Raw genomic sequence first — 21,529 nt, 5'->3', positions numbered from 1 at the left:
CATATTACTTTAAAGATGAGTGTGAAAATTTATAGCAGTACCTGCAATGGTTAAAAACATGGTATTACACTCTTTGAAAAACTTTAACCAAAATTTCTTAGTTAAACAGGAGCATAACTCTGGAAATACTGCAGACAGAGTTATGCATCTTGTCACACTAATGTACATTGCCACTTTGAAGAAGTACAGCAAAATTTAATCAACTATTTTAAGAAATGGAGAAGATATTGGACTTCATAAAAAGAAATTAACCAACAAAGCCACCAACACCAAGCTATTTAATTGCAATAGCATTCCTTATTCCTCAAAGAGTCATCAGTCAATTTAGAATTATCCTGAACTGACTGATAATTCCCCCTCTTTATTTTTTGTTAGACCTATCTATAAGTTAAAGACACTTAGCTTGGCTTCCTGTGATCTCAAAATCTTACTAGAAATCTGAATAGGCTTGACAGAATAACAGTGTTTAGCAGTAAAACTTGAATACTAACTTGTAGTTATAACAGTCTGGTACAATCCTGGCTACAGCAATCAATGGGCCAAGAGGGCTCTGGATGGGTTTCTGAGCACTCATTAACAAGACCTGCAGGTGATACAAACAGATTTATTTCAGGAGATTAGGCATATAATAAGTGATATAAAAGGCAAAAATGTCAAAAAGATCTTGTAAGATGTTTAAACTGTTAAATATGTTTAGGTTAAGCCCTAAAAATGTAATCAATCGGAGGTGACTGAGGAAGTGTTGTAAACTTGTAAGAACACTATTTTTTTAGTCTCCCTTGCTAGATACTTTTACAAGGCCTTAAAATCTGAAGTTGGGTTTAATGTTGCATCAATACAATTATAGGTCATATGGTGACTTTCTAGCTTTGATGGTGGAGGAAGACTGCAGGTGCCCCTCCATACATTATTTCGTCACAGGCGGGCACCTGGGTAGAACCACCAACCTTCTGTAAGCAAGCTGGATGGCTTCCCTTACACGAAGTATTCAACGCCCAATATTTCTAACATGCTAAATTGACTTACCTCCAAAGCAAGGTAATTTGGTGATGAGTGGTCCCTGGGCAATCTAGGGAGCTTTCTTGTAACTGAGGCAAATGTTTTCACACCTGATGGTATTCCTTTTGCTGGCTGAAATATGAATTACCGGGTACAAAGAATGTATTTGACAAACACAAGTATCCCTGAATGTATGTCTGTATGTTGTCCATATAGGCGATCACCACAAGGCTTTTAGTATTTCTTAGCAGGAGAACGTTGCAGGATACAAGTCATGCTCCAATTCCAGAAGCATCACTGGTTCTTTACTATGCCAGGTGTAAAACATGCATACACGGGACTCGTATTCCAAAGTTAGTAATTTTAGTTGAAGGAACGGGGGCTTGAACTCATGACCCCTGATTTTTCAGTTCGATAGTGTTACCACTAGATCACTTCATCCCCCCACACTGACTCCATCTCCTGCCCCCTCTCCACAAAATGGCACAACTTAACCTACATATATTGAATATTTACAACTCTGCTGTAAAATTAAGTACTGTGTGGACCAAGCACCTCTGGGAGGCAAAATTATAAAAGCTTACATTCTGAATCAAGTCACTTAAGCTAAATGCAAATATTGTTCAAATATATACAATGGATAAATCTTGTAAAAGAAAAGTGGCATTTTGCAACTAAAACTCAAAACATTTTAAAATTAAAAATATCTTAATCTGATACACAAAGTTCTGGATTTTTTTAAAAGAATATGTGAGGTGTGGAACATACTTTAGAAATGTGAATGAGCCATTAAGAAATTTATAAAACAAACAAATATGTTTTTAGAAAGATGTAACAGTGACCACCAGAAATTTGTAATTCATCATATGATATGACTATGCAATTTTGTTAAAATGTAGTTTTGAACAAAATGGCTGGAGACTGCAAGTCGAAAAGTTCCTCCAACACACTATTAACTTATGTACTTTTAAATGTAAAACTGACCATATTTAGTTCCAGATGATATTGATGGAATGGTGTAAGATTGACCACAGGAACTCTGTAGTTCACTAGACCCTTCTGAGACTGTGCATCTCCAACACTGACAACCAAAACTGAAAAAAAAAATCCATGATTCTCATAATGTTGCTTTCTATAAAATATCATCAGATACTGTGAAATCATTCATATCTTTTTTTTGGAGGGAGGGGGTGGGAGGGGGGAGGAAGGGGTAATTCTCACGTTCTCACGGATTTCGTGGTTGAATCAATCCAAGAAGTTAAATTCCAATAAACAAAATACCCATCAAACTAAATGATTTTAGAGTACAGGAAAGTCCTTTGCTCAACAGAAATCATGACTCTGAATCCTGATAAACCCCAGTCATGAAAATATTTCCACATTTGACAACAGTTCCGAATTTTCCTTTCAAGAATACGTGAAAGTGGATCAAATTGACTTCAATTTTTCTTTGCAATAAAATTGTAACTAAAACATTACTTTCATCTTCAGCTGTCTTCTCATCAAGATTCAGTGTAACCATTTCCTCCCAAGATGGAGAGTGTGTAGGTCGGACAGATGCATGTGTGACAGCACTGGATTTCTTATTGCTGTCTTCCAGTTTCTTTGTCTTCCTGAAACAAATTATGCATCACTTCATTACTGGGGTACATGTTATGAGATAGAGTAAATTACACTGTTGCAGTAATCTTTAATTTTTGCTCAGCATAAGTTCATGAAAGACCTTGTCATAGATTTGGTGTATAAAAAACAGTAGTTTGGTATATGAGGTTATTAACACAGAGTGGTTAAAATCAATTTCTAATCAGCCTGAAAGTACAGTTTTTTTTTTGTTTTTTTTTTTAATTTTGTCAAAAATAATACAGATGAGTACATAAAAGCTTAGCTTACACAACAGCATATGGTTGAGGAACCTGACCATCTGGTGTTAGAGGTAGACTGCTTGCACCATGTAGAATAACCTCAATATGTTCATTACCAGCATTGGACACATGACGGTATGATCTATCTGTGGCAAATGTATGTCTGTCACTGTCTGGCAGCGGACTCTCTGGCAACTGTAAATATATACTATCAAGTTCACAAAAACACAAAATTACAAAACTTCCATAACCAACTATAGGCAGAGAACCTGAGCCCTTTAGCCAACAAAATATTTAAGGAGGTAGGTGACCTTGTTACAAGGGTAAATTCAAATTAATTGAACCGCAGCAATTTTTTGTGTTTCGTGTAATATGAAGTTTTAAGTGCTACAATCTCAATTTTGTTTGTCTCTGTCTCTTCAAGTTCAATTTTTATCCAGGTTTGAAGAACATGACCCTCCAAAGGTATTTCATATTGAAAGAAGAAGGAAAATACGGATATTTAACACTTTTCAGTGTATTTTAGTTTCATTGATAACCGTAGAAGTCTGCGTAACTGATAATTTTACTAGTTTGCACGTTAGCTTTTTAATATAAGCTTTAAATGTATATGTCGCGGGGCTCGTGTTTCCATGGTAACGCATTTTCTCTCATTTTTAATCAACTATGTATAAAAATAGGGGTTTTCGACGGCTTCGGTGCCATTCTGTTAATGGCCAACATGGAATATTTGGGAAATATTATTAGCAAAATACCAAGCACTTTACATGGTACCCTATTTTTCTTAAAGTTTACAGTAACCATGGCAACAGAGATGTTTAAAATAGCTTATATCTTGCGTTTTGTCGTAATTTCTTATAAAAAAAATTTGAATAAGATTATCTTTCTAGTTAATGTAGCTTTAAAACACATTATTTCTAACGTAAAATATATTTTCGTGTTATTTGCATTTATTCAAACAAATTTCACAGCTTAGAAAACTTACAGCAGTACCCTTCGTCTGGCATTTTTCATGGAAAAATCGTTCAGCATGCTGCTATTATTCTCATGGATATTGTTGAAATGAAAATAAAAAGCCGAAGCTTTGTTTCTTAAATAGACCAGTGTCAACGCTTTCGAATTTTACATTTAGATACATAGGTCACGGGCTTCGTTTCCATGGTAACATCAATTAAATAAAAAAAAACACAATTTTCTACTGAAATATGAACAATTTTAGATCTTAGTTTTAGTACATAAGTAACAAATTATCAACGGAACCTGAAAAACAGGTATTACAAATCAAACTGCTAGATTTTTTATTTGAAAATAGGCGTTACAAGTAACCTTTCACCCAACTATATTCCAAATAACGTTGGTTACCATCATCCATTTTCTTTCATTGCGCATAACGTTTTAATATAACTACATAAAAGAAGCAAAATATTGATTATTATTCAGAGTAAAAGACTCGTAACTAATATTTCAGCAAATAATGGTTATTTGAAAATAGTTAAAATAAAGAAAATGCACAGAATTCCGTGCTTTCAAGATAAAAGCTATTAACTTTGCGCGGTAACTGACACGTAACGTCATGACGTCAATGACGTCATTTTATGGCAACAATGTTTTGAAGCGTTTCTGCGGCAATTTATTCATTAGTTCTGCATTATTAAACCATAAAGCATCAGATCGAAGACAGGTTCATGATTTGTTTTCAGAAGAATGAATATACAAACACATTTAGTTTGTCGTAAACTTCGTCGTAAATCGTCACGTTAGCTTCCGGTTAGACATGCGCACATACAAATATGAAGGTAACCTACCTCCTTAAGGGAGTAGTTACTTTTTTTTTTATTTATAAAAAGCCTTGTTTTTAAAAGACCTAATATAAAATCTCCAGAGTATATGTTCAAATCCAAAGTAAGGAGTATATTAAAATGAAAAGAAGTTTTTACGCAAACTCACTTTTTTCCCATCTGCAGCTGGAGGTAGGGGTGGTGATTTGGGTAAATTCAAGTCCAGTGATAAGTTCTCTCCCCATGAACTAGCTGGTGTAGGGGGCACCCCCTGTTGTCTAGGAGCTGGCTCAGGTTTACGACCACTGTCTGGACCAAGGTCTCTTGTACCTGGAGGCCTCGAGTAAGGAAGCGGTGTCAATCTTGGTGTGGGACGTGGTGGTGATGGTGGCGATGGTCTTCTGTCAGTACTTCTTTGAGTGGGTGGGGTAGGAGGTGGAGGCGTTTTGGGTTTTGGAGGAACAATTTCATGCATGGAATAAGTGGTTCGTATACGACCACAATGCATCTGAATATTGTCGGCACTGTGTGTGCGTAGTAATGACATGACACCAGTATAGTTGTAATAGTCCTCCCCTGGTTCAGCATATAGTTTCATTCTTGGTGCATTAGGTCGAGGGTAGATGGCAAATTTGCCCTCACCAACTTTGCGCCCCTTGCCCGAGGGAGAGTCAGAGGATGTGTAAGCCTCAACCAACAGGTAGACATCATGATTCTTGTCATTCTTGAAAAATCCTGTAATAATGAATGGTAATGGATGTTTTAACCTTTATCCTCCTAAATTTCTAAAGTGGACTGATCCATCATTCAATTTAGGCATACCATTTACTATTCGAAGGGGTGTTTACTGAAGATTTACTGACTGAATATGTGACCTTGACCTTGAGCCAACATGGCTGACTCATGGGTTCTGCACATAGTCTTGATGAGGTGATCATTTTAACCAAGTTTCATGAAAATCCTTCAAGGGGTTTCGGAGATACAGAGCAGACACAGAATGTTACGGACGGACAGACTGAAGGATGGAAGGAGACCATTCCTATAACCCCCCCACCATTTGTGGCGGGGAATTAAAAATAATTAAATGCAACTGATAATGCAGTTAAGTTTTGATTGTTGCATCTAACACCACACTCACATAATCATAGGTCATATGGGGACTTTCCAACTTTTAATGATTGAAAATGACCCCAGATGTTCTGTGCAGTAATTCAGGTATGGGAGAGTTCCTGGGTAAAACCACCAACTTTCCATAATCCAGCTGGATGGTTTCCCCACATAACAGAATTCTACACACCTTAAGCAATGTTTCCAACTCAAAGTGGTGAGAGGTAAGTAATTCAGTGACCTTAACCACCCAGCCATGGAGGCCCGCTCAATTCAGTTAAGGTCAAACGTAAACAGAACCTGATTACTTTATAATGAAACCCTTTATTGAAGGAACAGTTTTTGATTTCTTGTTCCTAGTTCTTTTTATGTGATTAGACAAAGATACACACGCGTACAATAATAATCGATCTATATTTCTATAACTTGGCGTTTCTTAATTCCTTATCACAGTCTTAGCAAAAAAATGTCATTATCAGTTAAAGGATGGAACCTTACCTGTCTTCGTAAGATGACCATTCATGTGCAAAAAATAAAATATCAACTTCCCCAATTACTTTATCTTCAGTAGTTTTCATCCCTCCTTTTCATGTCTTGAAAGGAGACTTTCACAAACTATATTAAAAATAAATTATAGCATTTTAAAGCACTTAAAAAACATCTCGACTGAATAGTAAGAAATCACTGCCCTAGCTGGATATAGATAATATTGCAATTGATTGATTATTAAAGATTTTTGTCAATTACATAATGTAAAATATACACTTGATAGTAATTCAACACCATCACATTGTAATTAATAGTAGATTTATATCTTTTAAAAAAATCAGATAAGTATTTTGTTGAACAAAGGCTTATTAAATGTAGAGTCACAAGATGACAAAATTTGTTAAAACCTTTTATAACTCTAAATATAGGATTTCTGGTTCAGATTGACTTACAATATACTTGATAAGGGTTTAAACAGTCTTGATTTTTTGTTTACCTTCTTTCAGAATTTCATTTCAAATGGTTGTTCTTTAGATACTGATTCCAAGCTCTGAGTAAAACTAAAATCTCCTGTTGTTGTGTGATCTTACTACAACAATACCTAAGATCCTGAGATTTTGTCGAAACATCAATTCTGCTCCAGAGTCCAAAGCAAAACATTAATTCAGTTTAGTGATCCAAAAGGTGTGTGTAAAGTTCAGATCCAATGCATACATAGGTCTAATGAGGAGAACATCTTTATTCCAAGTGCAAATATGGTAAAAGAGTTTTGCCAAAACCTAAAACAATTACAGAACATGGTATGTGACCTTTTCTTACGATTCTAAAGGCCTAATTTAAGTTTCTATATATCTGTTTTCAATCAGAAACACAATAAGTGACTGATGCAATAGGATAGGATGTGGAAGAACAACACTAAATACTGAGCATTCCTACAAAGTTTGATCAAAATCAGATAAAAACTAGGAGTTACATGGAAAAGAAATTTTACTGGTAGACAGACCAACAGACAGACAAGTTCAGAAAAAACAACTTGTCTTAAACCTTGAAGGTGGTCACAAGAACTAAGTTTCAAGCACAAGACTTGAAGGGTGTGTAATGGTATACTAAATTGTTGTGTAGCATACTTATAGTAATAACTTTGATTTGATTTCCAACATGGTAATGGAACAAATAGGTTATAACACACTAAATAGTTTTTCTTTATTCTATATAAAATTGACCTATTTCCAATGGCCGCAGCACACACAAGGACCCATTTTGAATGTCTGTAACCTATATTTTCTTGAAGAATATTGTCAGTGCTAAAGAAAAATCAAGAGAAAAGTGGGGGTCATGTTTGATGCAAGAAAAATAATTTCAGTCAAACACACAAACTGCAAAATCAGCTAAAAAATGAGACCCCAAATTATACTGGTGGTGTATGATCTAAGTTTCCATGAAAAATTTTGTCATGTTGTTATTTCATTATGAAAATGCTACCTACATGTCAAGCGAAGATCTGTCATGTGCTTTTAGCAAAAACATTGCAAAGAAAATAAGGAAAATAGCTCTACAGAGCAAAAAAACTGAGGACTATTTGTATCCGCCATTATGCAACTACCATTTTTTTTCGCGCCATTTTTCTATTTAGTGTCTGTATGCCAAATAAGTACCTTTAGGAAACCTAAATGTGAACCTTCTGTCCTTGAAGTAGGCCAGTGGTGCATTTTCCTCCTGTTTTGAAGAGTCTGTTCTCACCTGTCTCTTAGATTCCCATACCCCTTTCAGACCCTTCATCACCTTTACCTGAAAATTTTGAAATATAAAATTATTTGCTTTCCTGCCCACCGCTACATGAAAACTATGATCAGATAACTTTAAATAGCATCTCCAATATAATATGAACTCTTTAATAAACAAAGAAAACTCGAAAAGCTTATATTTCGAAAATATTTTTTAACGTGCACAAATTATAAAGGCAGTTATAGAACCTTTTTCTCCTTCAATAATAAGTTGCAATTCATCTTTGCTTGTATAACAGATGCCCTTTATGTATTTTTCCATCTATTTTTAAAATTAAAAAGTAAATTCCACCATACCTGGCTGTAGTCTTTGATGAATGAGTTGTGCAGTGTTATAACCAGGTAGTACCATCCTTCATGATTAAACTGAGCATCAAGAACATCTATACCAAACTCCATTGCCTTGCCCTCAATGTTGGGCAAGGTCTGACTCTCCATTACCATAGACATTGTACCTGATTATACCTACAAAATTCAGAAATTATAAGCATATACAAGAAAATTTAAAATAAAATGAATTTTACAAATGTCATTGCATATCATGTTAACTGTACTAAATCAGCTGAAAAAAATACACTAAAAACATTTCAATGTTATAGTTTGGAACATGCAACAGTATTTTTCAACTAACACCTATCTCTAGCTTTTCTGAGAGCAGATGCAGTGGTCCCAGTAAGAGTTCTGTGTATGGGTGCTTTACACCTGGCATGCTTAAGAACAAGGGAAACTTACACTATCCTCTCATTAAAATGTATTAACAGTCTACTAGAATTTTCCAGTGACAACTATGCATTAAGCTTACAAATGAACACTTATTATTCTAAAGCTGTCCACATATTTGAGAAAAAGGATATGTACAACTGGTTGAAACTGGCCTAAATTTCATGCAAACCCCAGCCCCACCCCTAAAAACAAGATATATACAGGATATTTAAATGCAACATAACTTGTAAATGAAGAAAGCCTTTTTCTGCCCGAATTACACCTGGGCATAAATAAAAAATTACGTTGTTTGGGCAACCCAACCCTACCTAGCAAATACCCTTTCCCGAACCCTAAAGTTCTTAAAGAAATTTGAAACAAGTTGATACAAAATGTTGTTTTTGTTTTGTGTTTTTTTTTTTTACCATTTCAGTTAAATGGTCCATTGATCAATCAATACTATGTAGCTACATCTTTAAACATATATAATAGTCATTTTAAGTAAACATGATGGGTTTTGCTAATTTGACTGGACCGGAAAAATCATTCCCTACCCTGCTTAGCTTTCTTGAGACCATGGTCCTAAATACAGATTTCTTTGGCCTTACTGTGGCTATTTTGGCACTAATCAGTTGAATGAAAACAGTTAAAAAACTTTTAACATTTGAACCTTTTCAGCTCTTCCTTTAGGGATATATTATCAAGAAAAAGAATTTACTTTTCTAACCTTCGAGAGTTGAAGAAAAAATTTTTTTTGCAGGGAGATCATTAATTGTACTACACATTTTGTTGCCCATTTTCAGCTATTTTTGACCAAAATGCCATACCTGGAGTATTTCTGCCATGTTTCTCAGGGTGTACGAATCATTATGTAACTATTTTTGGCCTCTTGTATTTTTGTTCATTTTTTAAAAATAATTCTAAGGGGCAAATTTTGGCTATATTCACATGTTCAACTTTTATAAAATTTCCATTTTAATCAAATATATCCATTTCGATCAAGCTGTATCTATAGCCAAGATAAATCTTTTAAGACAATATAAAGTAATTATGTCATTTGTAAGCCTGCCCAAAAAAAATCATGACTTTGCTAAATTATGTTTTACTATGCATTATAAATGCATCATATATTACTACATATATTCAGTACTATGCACAAAATAAAAATAATTTATTACCTTTTTCCTGATTAAGACAGATGTTGCATGTAGATGAAATATAAAATATCTTATATTATCTTGTCTATTCACAGTAAACCCATTTATTCAAGAGCACAAAAATTCAAAAAAACTGAAATAATATTACACTTCCTTCCAAACTAAAAGATAATTCTTTTTCTTTCTTTATTCACACATAATTCTTTTTTTGAATTAACAAACACACTTTTTTTTTTCATTCAGACCCCAATAACAACAAAAAAACATGAACTTTTTCTCTAAGAAAAGGAAACACTTTACAATGAGGTAAATACTCCGGTAATAAGATTATCACTTCATACTAGTGATGTCACATTCCCCTCTATCATATTTAAAACTAATCAATATCTATAAAAGCGCAATAAGCCAACAAGATCTGATCATTATCAAGCCTTCCACTGATCCAAAATTTCCTTCTATAGCTTTCATTGCTGTCATCTTCGCTTCAACAGAAGTCTTTCATACCACATTGGACTTCTTTTCAAATTCCTCCCAATACCATATTGAAAACCATTGATACAGCCTCTTTGTGTACTATTTATCCATTTTCATGCAATGAAGGGAATCATTTGAATCAAAATTTTATTGAGTAAACATTAAAGTATATAAATATAAACAGCTAAACTATTCTTACAACACGGTGTTTAACTTGGGTTTAAGAATTCAGTTAAGAATTCAATAAATGGAATCTGGCTTCTTACAAGAATTTATTTTTTTTTATCTATCATTTTCAGAAGAAATTAATTCATTTATTTTTGTCTCATTTAGGCTGGTATACTATAAAGTAAAATGCCTTAAAAGTATTTTTCTTATTTCTTCAACAAAGACACGTTTGGGAGCCAGCTATAACAATGGAATAACTTAATAACCAATAATGTTTTTAAAACAATGCTTTAATAGGACTTTACAATACAGTCCAAAATTGTGTTATGCTTAGATGTTAATTAATACAATGACTGTAAAAATACAATGACTGTAAAGCATTGATACATTTCTATTGAAGAAGTACACTACATGCTAGTATTGTATGTTTTTGTTTATTCTAACCTTTACCCTGCTAAATTTCTAAAATGGACTGGACTATCACTCAGTTTGGGCAGTACCATTTATTATTCAAAGGGGTGTTCACTGAAAATTTACTGACTGAATAGCGAACAGCAGCCTGCACAGATGTGCAGGCTGATCATGGTCTGCACTGGTCGCAAAGGCAGAATCACTTGCCGCCAGCAGGCTAAAGGTTTAAAGTCCAAAGGAGCAGGCACCAGTGCTTACAAGGTGCAGGTGGTGGGGATAGTCTAACATTGAGGTATCGGTCATCTTAGTCAAAATATTTGGCTCACTTAACTAGCAAAATTTTATATCAGAATTATCTATATTTTCTGAAATGGTGGGACTGGACACCAGTCAATGCTAGAGGTAATGTAAAGATTTGATAATAAACCTACCAAACATAGATGAAAAAATAACCTTCTGAAAATTAAAACTACTTTCATTTATGTTGTGTTTTTCAAGAAAAGGAGTGAGCACTTCATTCTGTTTTTGTCCAAGCAATGTGGAGTTGTGAAAGACGTTTAATTGTTTGAGTCCTGGGAATCATGTCCTTATACAAAACCATTAGCAAGGAATTCGACTGACTTGTTTTTTTCAAAAATATTTTGTAACTATTAAGATAAAATACATTTCCTTGATGAAGGAGATGGAAATGTGCATCAAATACTTACATACACAGGGTCACTGATGTCCTGTCATTTTAATTTTTGATGTAAATGCATACAGGGAATCAATATCTTACTGTCTGTTTAAAATTTAGTAACTACTACGAAAATCAATGGCTTAGACTTGCTCACTTTGAAATCACAAGATAAGTTAAGACCAATTTAATCCTTGCACCAACAAAAACATCATGCATATTGTATTACAAATAACTTATCTAAGTATTGTCCTTGAAGTATTGACCTGGTACTCATTAATCTCTGCCAATATTTTTGGGTGTTTTTGTTATTTTATGTGATATTTATATCCTGAAAATATCTACATTAACTGTAAAAACAGGACTGGTATAGTTAACCAATTGCATGGTGGCATTCTGTTAAGTTATCACAGGTTCAAATTAAGATCAGGCCTTTTCAACAAGGGCTGTCTGTTGACAGCGCGTTCTACTATTCGAAGAATTGATGGAAGTATGGGATCAAAATATTACCAGAGATTTTCAGACAAAAGAAGAAGAAGAAATGTGGAAATTCCACGAAAACCAGGTTTTCAATTGCATCACGCCAGCAGGTTCTTTAAAAATATGGTCATATTCTATAATACATATATTTTGTATTATAAATATGACCATATTTTTCTATTTATAGTTACCCAATGGCATTAAAATGAGCTTTTTGTCACCAAAAAAAAAGAAGAAGAAAAAAAGAAAAATTGTTTTTTGATCTCAGTGAGATTTGAACCGACTCCCTTCCATTCCACAGCACAAAAATCTATTTTTTATTTCAAATATGACCCTATTTTTCTATTTTTAGCTACACTGACCTTGACCCTGATCCAAGTGACCTCAAATACATTCCCGACCTTTTGTGTTTGATAAATGCTATCTACACACCAAGTATACTCACAATAAGTGTACCCAAACTAAAAACATTGAGTGGAAGCCATTTTTCTATTTTTAAACAGTGACCCCAAATATCATTCAAAGCTAATTTTTCAGATAAGTTTGCTGTACACAAAGTTTGGTAGCAGTAAGTCCAAACTAAAACAAGAGCTGTCCATAAGACAGCCAATGCTTGACTATTCGAATTATTGTCCCAGAAGCAGGAAAATGTTACCCTAAATGTTAAAATATCTATAGAGTTTCAATCCAGTATCTGCATTAGTTTTGGAGATAGAAACTTGCATGCAAAACTTTAACCAGAAGTTTTATGTTCAAAAGGGGCATGTCAGAGTTATGGGACTTGATGCAATCAACTAGTTTTATAACCCCGAAGTTTCAATTTAATATCTGCATTTGTTCTGCAGATAGTAACTTGCACGCAAAACTATAACCAGAATTTTCTAAGTCTAAAAGTGGACATAATTTGCTCAAAATACATGTCAGAGTTATGAGACTTGACCCAGTGAGGTTGGTAATTGATCTAGAAAAATTAAACACTAAGTTTCAAAAATATATGCCTTTAAGTAATAGCTGTATGTACTTGCACGCAAAACTTTAACCAGGATTTTCTAAGTCCAAAAGGGGGCATAATTTGGCCAAAATGCAGGTCAGAGTTATGGGACTTCATGCTATCAACTAGATGTATAACCCCAAAGACACATGTGAAGTTTCAATTCAATATCTGCATTAGTTTTGCAGATAGTAACTTTGCATGTAAAACTTTAACCAGGATTTTCTAAGTCCAAAATGGGGCATAATTTGCCCAAAATACAGGTCAGAGTTATGGGACTTGACCCAATGCGGTTGGTAATTGATGTAGAAAAATTAAAAATTAAGTTTCAAATATATATGCCTTTAAGTAATAGCTGTATGTAATTGCACACAAAACTTTAACCAGGATTTTCTAAGTCCAAAAGGGGGCATAATTTGGCCAAAATGCAGGTCAGAGTTATGGGACTTCATGCTATTAACTAGTTTTATAAACCCGAAGACACATGTGAAGTTTCAATTCAATATCTGCATTAGTTTTGCAGATAAAAACTTGCATGTAAAACTTTAACCAGGATTTTCTAAGTCCAAAAGGGGGCATAATTTGCCCAAAATACATGTCAGAGTTATGGGACTTGACCCAGTGAGGTTGGTAATTGATCTAGAAAAATTAAAAATTAAGTTTCAAATATATATGCCTTTAAGTAATAGCTGTATGTACTTGCACGCAAATCTTTAACCAGGATCTTCTAAGTCCAAAAGGGGGCATAATTTGGCCAAAATGCAGGTCAGAGTTATGGGACTTGATGCTATCAACTAGTTTTATAACCTCAAAGACACATGTGAAGTTTCAATTCAATATCTGCATTAGTTTTGCAGATAGTAACTTTACAGATAAAACTTTAACCAGGATTTTCTAAGTCCAAAAGGGGGCATAATTTGCCCAAAATACGTGTCAGAGTTATGGGACATGACCCAGTGAGGTTGGTAATTGATCTAGAAAAATTAAAAATTAAGTTTCAAATACAGTCGAATACCGTTACCTCGATATTCAAGGGACTGTAAAAATTGCATCGACGTATCCGAAGTTCGACGTAACGATATCGACTATCTGGGACTACTTTGTACTTGTGTCAGACGTCTATATTGTCATTATATCCAATGCGTTTTCAAAGGGTTTGAAAGGGGAAAGAAATAATATAAAACGTAAATACGATTTTAATTTTTGACAAATAAAACACCCTATTTAGATAGTACATACATACATACATACATACAACTTTTAATTTTTCAAAAAATACGTGTAAACAATAGCATTTTTATTCCTTCCCTAAACAAGTCTGAATGTAGCGGTAATCTTCCTAGATGAGCAGTCATTTTGACTGTGCTTCGATAACTAAATTTGCCAGTTAAATACATGTACGCATATTGTTACTAACAGCACTAAATGGCAGATCTTTACTTCGTCAGACAGAAAAAATTATTTCATCCAAATTAGATGTTATATTGGACGCTGTTTTATAAGACTAATTATTGGGAATTAAATGCAAACTTCCTGACATTTAAATTGGATTAAAGATTAAATAACAAACAAAACAAACACACAAACCAACTTGATTATGATTAATACATCGCCGGACAACAATAGGTTGATTTTCACACCTTACACATAGCATGGATATTTTTTTGACAAGCTGTGATATCGACGAAACCAGGTGTAAAAGCAGTACAGGTAAATGACGGGACTGAAAAATCTCATCGAGCTTAACAAAATATCGAGCTAATCATATCGAGGTAATGATAAATAATTACATTGAAATATATAGGAGAAAATCGGGACCGACTAAAACACATCGTGCTAACCGGAGTATCGAGCTAACCGATATCGAGCTAACGATATTCAACTGTATATATGCCTTTAAGTAATAGCTATATGTACTTGCACGCGAAACTTTAACCAGGATTTTCTAAGTCCAAAAGGGGGCATAATTTGGCCAAAATGAAGGTCAGAGTTATGGGACTTCATGCTATCAACTAGTTTTATAACCTCAAAGACACATGTGAAATTTCAATTCAATATCTGCATTAGTTTTGCAGATAGTAACTTGCATGTAAAACTTTAACCACGATTTTCAAAGTCCAAAAAGGGCCATAATTCAGCCAAAATAGTTGACGTAGTAATGTACTCTTGCCTACAGATGGAGAACATGATGATAAGCAAGTGTTCAAAGTTTCAAAGCCACAAGTCAAATAATTTTGACAAAACATGGACTTGTATGAAAATTGAATCAATTTCAAAGTCCAATAAGGGCCATAATTCAGCAAAAATAGTTGACAGAGTTATGTACTCTTGAATACAGATGGGGATCATGAATATAAACAAGTGTTCAAAGTTTCAAAGCCATATGTCAAACAGCTGTCACAAAATATGAACTGGTATGAAAAACAGATTTGTAAGACAAAAGGGGCCATAATTCAGACAAAATCCTCGATGGAGTTATGTACTCTTGCCTAAAACTGGACATGGTGATGGTAAACAAGAGTTGAAATTTCCAAAGCTTTATCTCAAAAGACTTTGTCAAAATGTGGACTGGTACGAAAAACTTAACCAAGGTGTGACTCGACACTGTGAGTAGGATAGCTATACTTATTCTTCGAATAGTCAAGTTAAAAGTTCAGTGTAACGTATTTGTATCAATTTTGCATTTATTCTAACATTACTTTATGAAACACATCATTTTTTTTTCGTGTACCGACATTTGTAGAATGGTTTTACTGACATGTATGCTGAAGACTGTTGGATGGTAGACTGTAAAGTTTACAAATGAAATAAAAGATTTTGTCAGGAGGAATCGAAACCACATTGTAACCTTCAGATTGGTAGCTAAATGCTTTGATTGCACAGCTATAATTATCTGCGTATGATGATGTCAATTAAGAAATGTTTATTTCACGTTTTTAGTGAATATTCAAAATATTAGAGCGAAATATATCTGGTATTTTCACAGTTAAAAGTATCAAATATATTTTTCACTGGTAAGAAACAATATAACTAGTCAAAATGTGAAATAAAAAGAAAATTTGTTTGTTCAACATGTAATATCAAAATATCTTTCACTCAAGAATACCACATCTTACATTTTCAACTGGAACAAACATCCTCTATATATTATTGGTTTTTCAATAGTTATATCGTAATTTAGGTTCAGACATCAAAAATTAATTTACAGAAACGTATGGAATATTAACGAGACCAGGTCAATACTTATTGACAATACGATTACTTACCATTCTGAACAAAAAGAAAACGACCAAAAGTAAATAGGACTGCATCTCCAGATACTTTACCCCGAGGATTTAATTGTTCCGCAGAACTTGTTTTTCAACCAGGTTGAAATTGTCCCAGTAACTGGGGTTGTAGTTTATAAAAACCAGATTGATTTTGAATGCTTATTTTAACCACCCACAGGCACAAACAATTCATAATTATGCTTTTAATACTTATGTCAGAACTGGAAATATTGAAATACCGTAACCAGAATAAAAAGACTGATTAGGTTTATTATTGTGCATGTACAAATGTATTTCAACAGTATTTCTGGTGGTTGAAAAGCTCACAAGCTTATGTTAGAACATTATATCTAGTTGTTAAAGGAACTAGCGCTCAGGTAACCCAACCACTTTTCCTGGATTTTGTAATATCAAAATATCTTTCACTCAAGAATACCACATCTTACATTTTCAACTGGAACAAACATCCTCTATATATTATTGGTTTTTCAATAGTTATATCGTAATTTAGGTTCAGACATCAAAAATTAATTTACAGAAACGTATGGAATATTAACGAGACCAGGTCAATACTTATGGACAATACGATTACCATTCTGAACAAAAAGAAAACGACCAAAAGTAAATAGGACTGCATCTCCAGATACTTTACCCTGAGGATTTAATTGTTCCGCAGAACTTGTTTTTCAACCAGGTTGAAATTGTCCCAGTAACTGGGGTTGTAGTTTAAAAAAAACCACATTGATTTTGAATGCTTATTTTAACCACCCACAGGCACAAACAATTCATAATTATGCTTTTAATACTTATGTCAGAACTGGAAATATTGAAATACCGTAACCAGAATAAAAAGACTGATTAGGTTTATTATTGTGCATGTACAAATGTATTTCAACAGTATTTCTGGTGGTTGAAAAGCTCACAAGCTTATGTTAGAACATTATATCTAGTTGTTAAAGGAACTAGCGCTCAGGTAACCCAAACACTTTTCCTGGATTTTGTATCTGTTGACTTGTTATCTGCAAAACACCGACAACTTCCCAACTTGATGCTGTGGTGGAGGACAGATGACTAAGGACACACTGTCTCCTGTCAAATCTTGGAGAACATATTTCACATACACAATCAACTAGAATGTGTCTGTAGGAAACAGGGTGTGCCCCCCCACTGGCACATTTGTCACAAATAAGGGGAAATAATTCAAATGTTTGCAGTCTTAATGAGGTACACTATAGCCTCAATAAAGATTTTATGAAAAGGATTCATTATTATAGGCCATATATTTTTTGAGCTATGAGCATCACAAACAAAAAATCCACTATTTTGGCTATTTCATGGGCCAAAACTTTTTAATATGCGCTAAGATTCTCAAGAAGAATGCCAAGTGTGCAAGGTCACATCATGATAAAGACTCGAGCAAGGTTTCATGAATTTACATCAAATACTTTTTGAGCTAAGCACATAATTAAGTAAAAATGTGCATTTTTTTACTATTTCAGGGGCAATAACTTTAAAAATAGGGGGTGGAGACAGCCAAAAAGTAAGAGGTGTGCAAGTTTATATAATGATAAAGACTTATGCAATTTTTCATCCATTTATATATACTTTTTGAGCTAGGTGCGTCACAAGGTGAAAATGTGCATTTTTGACTATTTCAGGGGCCATAACTCTGAAATAGGGGGCGGAGGCAGACAAAAAAAAAGGAGGTGCACAAGTTCATATCATAAAGACTCATGCAAGGTTTAATCAATTTATATGTAATACTTCTTGAGTTAGGCACGTCACAAGGTGAAAATTTGCATTTTTGACTATTTCAGGGGCCATAACTCTGAAATAGGGGGCGGAGGCAGACAAAAAAAGGAGGTGCACATGTTCACATCATCATAAAGACTCATGCAAGGTTTAATCAATCTATATGCAATACTTCTTGAGTTAGGCACGTCACAAGGTGAAAATTTGCATTTTTGACTATTTCATGGGTCATAACTCTAGAAATAGGGGGCGGACCCAGACGAAAAATAGGAGGTGCGCAAGTTCATATCATGATTAAGACTCATGCAAGGTTTCATGAATCTATACCAAATACTTTTTGAGCTAGGCGTGTCACAAGGTGAAAATGTGCATTTTTGACTATTTCAGGGGCCATAACTCTGGAAATAGGGGGCGGAGCCAGACGAAAAATAGGTGCGCAAGTTCTTATCATGTTTAAGACTCATGCAAGGTGTCATCAATTTATATCAAATACTTTTTGAGCTAGGCGCTTCACGAACTTTGGACGGACGCACAGACAAGACCAAATCTATATGCCCCCAACACTCATGGGGGGCACAAACATGCTTTCTCTTGATTTATAGTCTTCAATATAAGATGGCCGGATTCTCTGGATGTGGAGGTTGCTTTTTTAGGGATGTCTATATACTGTTACTGACCTCTGTCATGACATATAGAAAATAAAAATAATGTTAAATATGTAGAAAAAACTGTAGAGTAAGTGTACCCGGTTTCGCACACCAAAGAATTTTTCTGTTTCTTGTAATGAAATACTTGCCAAGAGAAATTTAAACTGGTGAAATCAAGGGACCAGGTCTCCTTTTGTGTGTGTGTGTGTTCGGGTAAGGTCTTTTTCAACAATTTTTCAGTCATATAAACGCCGGTGTCTACTTGTAGCAGTGAGCACAATGCCCAACTTTATAGTGCTGCCTCGCTGGAATATCACGTCATAGACACTTGGCATAATATCCCACCCAGTCACATTATACTGACACCGGGCTGACCAGTCTTAGCACTATCCCCTTAACAACAAGCAGGCATTCTGATAAAAAACAAGGATACATAAAAGTGTAGTAAAAGTATCATTGAGACAGCATTAAATTAGACACCACTGAGGGTACCTCATTTGTGCATATTATAGCGACATCATTAATTATGATAATGACAGCTAAAAATATAGTTTTTACAGTAGTATCAGTGTTGTGCAATTTCGATTCAACCAATATCCGTATTGTACAAAGAATTAGAGAATTTTTAGTCACGGTGTGCGAAACTGGGTACAAATGTGTCCGAATAATGGGTCACTTTCTGGCTATATTGGAGAGCTACTAGTGGTAAGCAGTTATCACATGAAGAATAACCTAGTGGATAAATAGAGACATGTATCTTTTCTTCTGCCTGAAACTGCAAAATAATAAATTGCTTCCACATATTTCAGTTAATTTCAAGTGTGTAAAAAGTGTGCGAAACCAGGTACACTGACTCTATCGTTAGCCTGTGCTTTAGTAAATTTTGGTTAAATATTATTTTTGTGCCTGTATGCAAGCACCTAGCAGCATTTTTCAAATGAATATTTTTTAAATTAAATTTGTATCATATCACAACAATTAAATGCAATTTAAGATAGTAAGAAATTGGAATTACATTCATTTGCAAATACAAATATTTGGAATTCCCTCCCTTGAAACTTCCTGTTTCATTTGTATTACCCTTTGACTTTATCCATATAGGTGTAAATGTAAAATTTCACCTGTGTATTTAGTCCTACCAAACACAACATAGCCATGACAGTGACCACTTTGATAAGCTTTTGTGAATGTGAATAAAAACTCTTGTTCTGTTGTAGAAACTAGCATTGTGTCATTGGACAAGGATGCCTCCACATACTACATGCCATCCTCTAAATAGTACATCAAGCTTGTTCATAGATCTGTGAAAGTATGAAGTGAGGAAGGAGTTGGACACAAGATTTTTCTCTATTTAGCAAAACTATCAAAGGACCAACTGCAGTAAAAAATGCCACAGAAAAAAAATCCTTCATTTATGCTAATCTGCACATCAAGCTTGTACCTTTGTTAAAGTTTGGAGGAAAGACGGACATATGGACAAAACTTTTAACCAAGACATTTTAATTTTCGAAGGGCAAAATGGGCCATAATTCTGACAAATACAAGTGAGAGTTATGGTTCTTTGCCTGATTACTCACCTAACAAAGTGTACAAAGTTTCAAAGCTTTTATATTTTTTTTGGAGAAAAAAATGACCTAAACAAAAGTCTTAACAAGAGAAAACAGTACCATGTAGACTTTTTCAAAAAATGGACAAGATAAATAGCACAAGCTCTTGAAATTGAAGCAAAACAACACAAGGTAAGTTTTGGATTAACAGGTTTAGAATTGGAACCAATGTGAGAACTTCTATTTCAATAATGTACTGTTTGTTGTGTTCCAGTCCGAACTAAAGTGAAACAAGATGTGTTTGTAAAACACATATACCCCCTATGATGGCCTCAAGCTATGAACTTTGTCCTTTGATCAGTTGACTGCAAACAGAAGGGCCCATCTACTGACCAGTGTGACCACAGGCAATCATCTTAAGAAGTTTGACGCCTGTAGGCCAAAGCACTCTTTAGTTATCAATAGGAAACCTATGGTCAACAGACATCCAGACAGGCTTTGACACAAATACTAGCGTTCATCAGTTACAGATGGAAATCGATCTCCAGGTCAAGGTCACCATTACCTTGAATAATCTACCTCAAAATCAATCAAAATCTTCGACCCAAAGAAATATTAAAGGTTTTCTATCTTCCGATGAAATTTGACAACTGTATGCAAAAGCGTTCTTCAGTTAAAGATCAGAAACCGTTTTCAGTCTCAAGGTCAGTGACACCGACCTTTGACCCCCAAAACAATAGGGGCCCTCTAATTAACACAAGCAATCATCCTATGAAGTCCTTCAATTATCGATCGGAAACGGACAGTCACATTGCTATAAGCCTCCCCATGTGGGGACATAAAAATCCTAAAGAATTTTTCACTACAAAATGTGTACTCCAAAAGCTTTAGAATGTGGCATTTGCTATAGAACATTAGCCCTCATGGACTGCACAAGGAGCTCGAGGTGTGCTATTGTAGTAGTGTAGAGTATAAGGGTGCACTTATACTTCCTTGCTATTGAGCTAGCTTTTATAGCGACATGGTAGTGTCCGTCTTAGGTGTGAGAGGTCAAGGGTTCGATTCCCGGTCAGGCCTGAATTATTTTCAGCCTGTTACATTTGGCGCCCAACGTAAATAACTCACGAGTAGATATTGAATGGACACCTTGGAACGTCCCACAGAGGTTCAAACTCCTGGAATTCGAGGACGAATTCTAAAATGGAGGGGGTGTATGTAGTAGTGTAGAGTATAAGG

General features: G+C 34.6%; 1 protein-coding gene across 4 annotated transcripts in view; it reads right to left on the bottom strand.

The window, feature by feature from the left end:
- LOC123565058 (coiled-coil domain-containing protein 33-like) overlaps positions 1-19,782 on the bottom strand; it is a 49,957-nt gene extending 30,175 nt beyond the window's left edge. For 2 of the 4 annotated variants that reach the window (XM_045359065.2, XM_045359064.2), the window contains exons 1-9: positions 9,900-10,503; positions 8,317-8,484; positions 7,891-8,023; positions 4,809-5,374; positions 2,890-3,056; positions 2,479-2,612; positions 1,984-2,093; positions 1,027-1,131; positions 492-583 (exon numbers count right to left, since the gene is read on the bottom strand). In XM_045359065.2, the coding sequence (XP_045215000.2) occupies positions 492-583; positions 1,027-1,131; positions 1,984-2,093; positions 2,479-2,612; positions 2,890-3,056; positions 4,809-5,374; positions 7,891-8,023; positions 8,317-8,469 (1,460 nt within the window). In that variant the 5' untranslated portion in view covers positions 8,470-8,484; positions 9,900-10,503. Of the gene's footprint in view, positions 1-491; positions 584-1,026; positions 1,132-1,983; positions 2,094-2,478; positions 2,613-2,889; positions 3,057-4,808; positions 5,375-7,890; positions 8,024-8,316; positions 8,485-9,899; positions 10,505-19,761 lie in introns of those variants that run through there. The other 2 variants (XM_045359063.2, XM_045359062.2) reach the window with 2 other exon arrangements.
- Positions 19,783-21,529: the final 1,747 nt, after the last annotated feature.

Source organism: Mercenaria mercenaria, chromosome 2 (assembly GCF_021730395.1).
Source record: "Mercenaria mercenaria strain notata chromosome 2, MADL_Memer_1, whole genome shotgun sequence".
Classification (NCBI taxonomy): Eukaryota; Metazoa; Mollusca; class Bivalvia; order Venerida; family Veneridae; genus Mercenaria; species Mercenaria mercenaria.
This window is presented reverse-complemented; position numbering and strand designations above follow the sequence as displayed.